The sequence below is a fragment of the Numenius arquata genome, chromosome W (genome assembly GCF_964106895.1).
Source record: "Numenius arquata chromosome W, bNumArq3.hap1.1, whole genome shotgun sequence".
NCBI classification, from domain to species: domain Eukaryota; kingdom Metazoa; phylum Chordata; class Aves; order Charadriiformes; family Scolopacidae; genus Numenius; species Numenius arquata.
In genome coordinates this window covers 3,219,519-3,227,958 of record NC_133615.1, presented here as the reverse complement: position 1 = coordinate 3,227,958, position 8,440 = coordinate 3,219,519, and the positions used below count along the sequence as shown (strand labels likewise).

Below are 8,440 nucleotides of genomic sequence, written 5' to 3'. Positions count from 1 at the left end.
TTTGTGGGCTCGGTGACATGAATCCAACCGAAGGCACAGTCCATTCAGAGCAAACCAAACACTGTATCTCAATAAATCCCTCTGGGTTGGGCACATCTCCATTGAATAGAAAAACACAGTGTTGAGCAATCCCAGTCCAGATGCCTCACAAAGCCCGATCTACTGCTACGGCCATCAACCACGTGAAGGACAGCAGAGGCTGGAAGTCACATTCCTGGAGTCCAGGCGCTTTGGTAGCGAGGAGCTTACAAGCCCATCTGGACCTTTTACGTCTCCAAATCCTTCAGTCTCCAGGACTCCGGTGGTTTCCACTCAAGGTCCATCTTCACAAAAGGCAGAAAGGAGCTGCAGGTACCTTCTCCCTGGCAGAGGACACGTGCAAGCAGGATGTGAGAGAGTGGAGCAGTGAACACCTGAAGGCAGGGTGAGCGGGGCAAAAATGAAAATAACCTTTATTTCCAGAGGCATGGGAATTGAAGAGGGCTGGAAATAGTTGAGGAAAACCCACTGAGGACTGGTTTTCCCCTCTTCTCCTCAAATTTGCCTCCCCGCCTGGTGGCATGGGCCACCCCTGTCCCAGCACAGAGCAGAAGCTTGGCCTCCCCTGGTATTTCAGGGGCTGGGACAGTGTCGAATGGGAGCTGGGTCGCTGGCATGGGGGTTCTTTCACGTTAAAATGACGAGAAACAGGAATAACACCACAAATAACTCCAGCAGATTTTGGGCAGGGAGCAGGGAACCTCTGTGCAACCCGCCCGGATCCATCCAGCCCCTCCAGACTTGGGCTGCTTGGGTGCATCCAAACCGGGGAGCCCAGAGCCATGTGGACCAAAGCCCAACGGAACCCTGAAGTTCAAGAGTGACCCTATCTGGGTGCCACCCACACCAGAGGGGTCCCACACAGGGCTGGGGTGGGTGGCCCCACCACCAACACCCCCCCCCATCATACCCTCTTGGGAGCAGCATCTCTCCTCCCTGCCTCATCCCCACCACTAAAAAAGCCACTCGGCACAGCCTGAGATCAAGTGTAGGTTTTTATTTTTTAATGGAACATAAAACTCCTTTAGAAAAAACATTCATCTGGATGATAACACCCATAGAAAAAAACACCAATCTCGTGTTCTTTTTTTTTTTTTTTTTTTTAATTTGGCATTTGTTATTTGCATTTATATTAAAGCAAAGTGCATCTTTCTTATTTTTTTTCTCGTTTATACACATTGCACAATACATAAATAATGATGCTTATAAAACGTCTTTATATTTACAAGTAATAATATATTTATATATAACATAAAATACATTTTTTTTTCTTTAATAAATCTCAGGGTTTTTTTTTTTTTAAGGAGTCCTTTTTTTTTTTTTCCTGTGTGTGTTTTATTTCCAAAGCACTACGATGCTAAAGTTCCAATGAGAATGCTCTCTTGTTCATTTAAACCTTTATATTTAGAAAAATAGCTTATGTTAAGGTCTAAACATGCTCATTGAGCTAAGAACAGTGTAAAAGTATCATACTCGTGTATGAATTCAAGAAGAAATGAAAGCACAACTGCATTTCCAGATAGGATGGTACCGGGATAACCTGATCGGAGCAGGTTACAACAGACCAACTATCGTGAACACTTTTTTCTTTTGTTTTTGTTTTTGTTTTTGTTTTTTTTTCCCATTTGTTTTTCTTTTGTTTTGTCTTCTTTTTGTTTTTGTTTTTTAGGCTTAGGCTTCTGTCGCTTCGCATCTCAGCTCAAATTATAAAGAAGCACGGGCCATGCACGAGGTTTCTCCGCCGTCGTTTTTCTCCCCCTTGCATCAATCCATGACCGCGAAAAATAATAAAAGCAGTGGAAGGATGAACACAGTGACAAGACGTGAACCCAGCAACGAGAGGAAAAAAGAAAAAAAAAAAAAAAATAAAAAGGGTGGGTAAAAGACCTGGTTGGGAAGGTTTCGCACCATCCTTCGGCGGCAACGTGGGGTTAGCACCGCTGGGGAAGGGGTCTCGGTGTCACCGTCACCGGGGACAGCTGGCGGCAAGGGGAAGGAAGGTGGTGCGTCAAAAATACAGGTATCTTGTTGTTTTTATCCAAGAGAAGGAGCTGTAACATAGAGCAAGTGGCTTCCGAATCCACCGATCACATAGGATAATCCTTTCAGAGGCGCGAAATAATTATCGCATGCGATCCATTCCCCCCCCCCCCCCGCACCCTTCTGAGTTATTGGTCATTCACACTTTTTGAAAAAATAGATATATTTATCAAAATACCCCAAGGCAAAAACAAACAAACAAACAAACAAAAAAAGAAACAAACAAACAAAAAAAAACCACCCAAAAATATCTTTCCATAAGCTATTTCTCAAAACAGGTGGGGGGAACAAACAAAACAAAACAAAAACAAAAAGTTTGCATGAAAAGCAAGCACTCAGAAGGAAATAATAGCAGCAAAGTAGTATAAATGTCATGAGTCCACTCTGTCTCGAGTCATCGGTTATTAAAAATAACCTCCAACCAGCACGGGCAACTGCTGATAAACTGTCTCGTGTAGCACTGGCCCCAGCCTTTCACAAAGCTGATCTGAACAGTAAATCCGGTCCATGGCTGCTGCATGAACTCGTGGTCATTGGGTCTCTGCAAGCTGTACGCCTTCTCGTAGTCAAAAGCCTTGATGGAAAAACCCGGGAATACTTTGTGAACCAGCAACGTCCTGGAGTCGGGGTTGTCCAGTGTGGCCGACTTGATGAAGATGGGGTAACTGCTGCGGTTGTACACCCACACGCCGTCCACTTCCTTGGTGAGCTGGATGCCGTAGCCGATCTTGCTGCGGACCTTCTGCACCAGTTGGCTTTTGTTGTCCGAGTTGAGCTGTCCGAGGCAGAAACCATTCCCCTGAGGTAGATCATAGAAGATATCCAGGGAGGGCTCTTGGACAGAGTACAGCCGACCCACGCGCGTTTTCTCTTCCCAGTATGCCACCACGCACCAGTGTGACCGATCCCCCGGCTCCTGAAGAACTTGGGAATCTACAGACCAGGAGAAAAAAAAAAAGGAGAAATTGAACATTATGGGGCTAACATGACCCGAAAGTGACACAATGCTAGCAGGTCCTTGCCTGCCCATGGCTTCATGATGCTCTCCACACACACACCAAACGCCCATAGCACATCCACCGTTTCCAAAAGCCATGTCTTAAGGCCACCATTAAGACCATTTAAGTTGACCCAGGTTTGGGTCAACTCCAGGCCACCATTAAGACCATTTAAGTTCACCCAGGTTTGACTTGGGTCAACTGTGCTGCTTCACTGCCTAGTTCTGGTTAGAGATGTAGGTAGCAGTTACAGGTCCTGAATCACCCGAGTCCACCTTCAGAAGCGGCTTGAGACCCACCAGCAGCACCCCTGGCGCAGGCATCCCTCACCCCAACCATCACTAAGACCACCACCAGTGCCAACAGGAGAGATGAGATACTCCAGCCAGCTGCATCCAGCAAGACCGAACATGCTAAAGCCCCTTATTTGCACCCACCAGACGATGGATCCATTTCCATGAGTAACTACCTACTGTGCACAGATGCCAAAAAAAAAAATAAATCACAGAATCAGAATCACAGAATAGCAGGGGTTGGAAGGGACCTCTGGAAACCATCTAGTCCAACCCCCTGCTAAAGCAGGTCCACCCAGAGCAGGCTGGACAGGAGCGCGTCCAGGTGGGTTTTGAATGTCTCCAGAGATGGAGGCTCCACCACCTCCCTGGGCAGCCTGTTTCCACCACCTCTCTGGGCAGCATGAGATGCTGCTAAGAAAAACACATTGAAGGTCATCCCATGGGACCGGAGGGGACAAGGACTCGCCCGCTCTAGTTCATGGGGCTTTTCCCTGCCTTCAAGCAGAGCCTGGGTGATGGAGAGGATGGAGATGTCGGACGAAGCCCCAACTCATGAGAAAGCACCACGATACGGCAGCATGGTGGGGACCAGAAAACTTGTGCTTATTAAACAAATGGCCGAAAGAAAGCTCGAAAAGCCCAAAAAATTCAATCCTGTAGCCCTTCTTTTGCTCCCTCGCCCCTGCGAGCAGTGAGGATACGACGTAGGAGGAAAAAGCAAGGGGGGGGGACGCTGAGAAATGTGAAAAAGCCCCCCTTTCCTGACGGAGGATCCCTAGCAGCCCGGCACTGCTCAGCGGGTAATTCCTTCCAGCCTCGGCAGGCATGTTAAGACCTGGGAACTATTCATCTCTATAATTGTATTTTAAAAAAAAAAAAATATATATATTAAATAAATTTAAAAAAAAAAAAAAAAAAATCAAGCCGGGAATGTGAGTTAGGGAGGGCTACCAAAATACACCCCCCCCGCTCCGCACCACGGGAGAAGGTACGGGAGCGGGGATGGTGGGTGACCCAGCACCCCAAAGTTCTCCCTGCATCACCTTAACAGCCCCCCCAGTCGTGTCCCCCCCCCCCCCAACCGCCCCCAGCACGATCAATGGGCACAGCAGGCTGGCCGCCCTGTTTTCTAGATTTTTGGCTCTTAATAAGCCCGTTTTCCCAACGCGAGCGTTTTTTTTCTCCCGTCTCCCGAGTTGCGCTTCGAGCCCTGCGCTGTGCTTTTAAGAAAAAAAAAAAAAAAAAAAAAGGCAAAAAAAAAAAAAAAGGCAAAAAAAAAAAGCCCAGCCACACACTTTTAATTTCCTCATTTCTATGCCAGCGAGGAAAATATTTCTCCAGTTGCTGGAGGCAGCTACTAAAAATGGGCCTGACTGCGTACGCCCCAAAACGGAGACCCTCGCTCCCGGGTGAAACCCCAAATGGGGTACTCCCCCCACCCGAGGGAGCACCCAGGGGGGCAGTAACACCCCCAGGATGGCATTCCCCCCCCCCCCCCCCTCCTCGGGGGATGCCAGGGAAATAGAGGATTTTGGGGGGACGCTCCTGGATCCAGAGGGAGGATGCTCCTGGATCCAGGCAGATGATGCTCTTGGATCCATCCCCATCTCACCCACCCATCGCCCCCCTCTGCTGCACCCTCCCCACCAGCGATGCTCAGAGCTCCTTGGGTCTTGTTTTACAGCAGTTGAGGGAATTTTGGAGCAACGGCCATTGAGCCGCGCTGAAATTCCTACAGGTTTTTATTCGTTTGAACATAAAAGCATCCCTTTCAGGAGGCGGGGGGGGGGGGAAGACTTTTTCACCTGATATTTGTGCTTGCATTAGTGAAGACCACTTAGCGAGTAGCTCGTTGCCGCTTACAAAGACTTATTTAATTGCCAGCCCATTAAAAAAAAAAAAAAAAAACAACCAACTGAAAAAAAAAAAAAAAAAGAAATAAAAAAAAAAAGAAAACTGCCTTGGCTATGAATGAACAGACCTTTATGGAGGGCTGGAAGTTCATGAATGAATCCCACTAGGTTTTTCAATGGCATGGGGTGACCAGACCTCAAGGACAAGTCTTAGGTAATCCAGGATATTTTTTTTCTTTTCTTTTTTTTTTTTTTTATTTTTAAGGAGCCAATGCCAGCACACAGTATAAATATGCCAGAGCCTCTTCCGTTTGCGGGATTCGGCTGTTGACTGGATGTCTAGTCAAAAAGCCATGAGAATATAAGGCCTGAGCTCGCATAAACAGGATCAGGCCTCCCTGCCAGCCGCCACCAAAGCCGCTTTTCACGGCTGTTGGGACCCCGGCGGAGCCTCCCTGCTCCCACCCTCCTGGCATCCGCCGGGAAAAGGGGTGGGAAAAGCCGGTGGCATCATTCGGGTGCCGGAGCCAGGAGCAGAGAGGTTGCAGGAGAGGAGGAAAAAATGACGCAGAGATGCTTCCTACAGGGATGGAGAATTTTTTTTTCCCCCAAAAGGCTTTTTTGGTGGTAATGACCATAGGTCTGGGCAAATGAAGCAAACCAGGTGGGTTTTGCGCCGTAAATGCCCTGCCGGGTTCATCTGGACCCACCATCCAACTCCAGCCTCCGCCTGCCGCAAACCCACACAGAAACCCAGATCCCAGGAAATCTGCAGCCACATCACCCTCAACGTGTCCTCGTGTGCGACAGCCCAGAAACGGCAGAGAAACACTTTGGGATTCTTCTTTTTTGAGTTAAAAGCATCATTTTCATGAGCTCCTGGGAGCAAACACATCCCTTTCTGAACGCCTGGAAAACTCCCAGCAAACTGGGAGCGTTCCCGTATTCCAGCAAACAATGATAATGTTTAATGCTATAAACATCCGCGCTATTATTTCATTATTAAGCATCCCTCCATTTGCTGCTCTCATCGGTTTATTCTTCTCTTCCATGGTTTGCATTACAGCCCGCCTAGGGGCTCCGTCAGGCTCCCCCCCCCCCCCCCCCAGCGCATTGTGCAAGCTTATTGTGGGGAAAGAAAAAAAAAAAAGGAAAAAAAAAAATATATATAAATAACTGAAAATAAAGCGAGGTCTAGCCTCAGGAATTTAGAGAATTAAGTCATATTGATCACAAAGTTGGGTCTACGGAGAACGGGCGCCTGAAGCAGGGCACATTTTTGCATGGAGGGGAGACATCAAGGCAATAACTCGATACCTCAAATCTTCCGAGGCAACATTTTGGAAGCTTGGTGTGGATGGTGGTGAAGACAGTGATGCCCCAGAAAAACCACATTATTCAGCATCACGTTCCCATTGAAAAACTGATTTTTCCGTATTTTTTACACCTTCCTAAAGGGCTGTCCTGACTTTTACCAGTGCATCCCTTGGAGAAGAGGGAGTGTCCTCCACAAAAGCATCATCCCAGCTACTCCCCAACACACCAACCAGCTTCAGAGGCCGTAAGGTTTCCCACCACCTGCCTTGACCCTTACGAACATCAAGTCCTGCCCAAAATTGCTCAATACAAGGCCACAGCCAGGATTTTTGGGTGTGCACAGGCTGCCCGTGGGCTCAGGGCACCATTCTGCTCCAGGGAAGGATGCTGCAGAAAATGCTACATCCATACAGAAATCCTGGAGGATGAGACACAGGAGTAATAACCTCAGAAAATGAAAAGCTGCTGAAACCAAGAAGGTCCAGCTGAAGGTGGATATGGGAGATTCACACCATGGAAATACCCAAATTTACCAGTTATGGCCCCACGCTTGGTTCTCCCAGGCTGTGGCAGGAGGACTCACATCCCGCATCACCTGAAGTGGCAGAAAATTTCTGGTCTGGCTTCTCTCCACTTTTAAGATGATGAAACCATATCATCTGTACTTTTTCTTTCTGAGCTCCGGCAGTTTTATTAGGAGCTCGGGAAGAAAAAGTTCTTTTTTTTTTTTTTTTGTCCCCCCTCCCCCTCATTCAGGAAGAACCGAAACATTTCAACAAAACTGAATTTATTACCAAAAAAAAATAAAAAAAAAATCTAAAAATTAAAACCCAACGCAGCTCCCGGCTGGCTTTTGGAGCTCAGCCTTGTCCCGGTGCCAAGTTCATGAACGTAGAGGGGAGGTGGGCTGGGGATCTTTTGTTTTGCCTTGTTTTGTTTTGACATAGCTAAAGGTTTTCCTGTAATCAACCGACTTCTAAAGAAAACAGCAAGTTTAGCACACACTGAGCCATCTCACCCGCCGGGACTACTCCCATCTGTCCCGAGCAAGTCAAGAGCTATCTCAGTTGTCACTGAGATCTGCGATAATAACAACCCGGCGCTGAAAACGGGAATACAACTGCGCTCCTGATTAGGTTTTTAAAAGTCTGTAATTGGATCTTTCCTCAACGATCTTAGGACTAGACGCAAATTAATTTATTCAGCTGTAGAAGTGTTTCAACCTACGTATTTATACTTTTTTAAGATATGTACATTTATAGATAACTTATTTAAGAGTAGCTTTGACCCAAAGCATCTTCTTGTGCTCTTCCCAAAGTTCTCACCATCAACACCCCCTCCTCTCCCTCATTCCTGTGATCCCTGGGGATGGATTTCGCACCAAACATCAACCCTGACACAAAACTCACCACAGCATCATCTACCTTGAACCTCTAACAAAAAGTCTCCTCATTTTCATAGAATCATAGAACGGTTTGGGTTGGAAGGGACCTTAAAAGACCATCCAGTTCCAACCCCCTGCCATGGGCAGGGACACCTCCCACCAGACCAGGTTGATCAAAGCCCCGTCCTACCTGGCCTTGAACACCTCCAGAGATGGGGCAGCCACAGCTTCTCTGGGCAACCTGGGCCAGGGTCTCACCACCCTCACAGCAAAGAATTTCTTCCTGAGATGTCATCTCAATCTCCCCTCTTTCAACTTAAAACCGTTACCCCTCGTCCTATGGCTCCCCTCCCTGATAAGGAGTCCCAAAATAATAAAGAACCATCGAAATGGTCTGGGTTAAAATGGACCTTTAAAGGTCATCAAGTCCAACTCCCCCTGCAATGAGCAGGGACACATTCAACCAGATCAGGTTGCTCAGGTTTTGTGGTACTTTCACCTGGGCCACTTGCG

General features: G+C 47.5%; 1 protein-coding gene across 1 annotated transcript in view; it reads right to left on the bottom strand.

Annotated features, from left to right (window-relative positions):
• Positions 1-2,473: 2,473 nt before the first annotated feature.
• Positions 2,474-8,440, bottom strand: part of LOC141476587 (mothers against decapentaplegic homolog 7-like) — a 30,418-nt gene continuing 24,451 nt past the window's right edge. Inside the window, 1 exon segment of the mRNA XM_074165352.1 lies at positions 2,474-3,012. Within this exon segment, the coding sequence (XP_074021453.1) occupies positions 2,474-3,012 (539 nt within the window).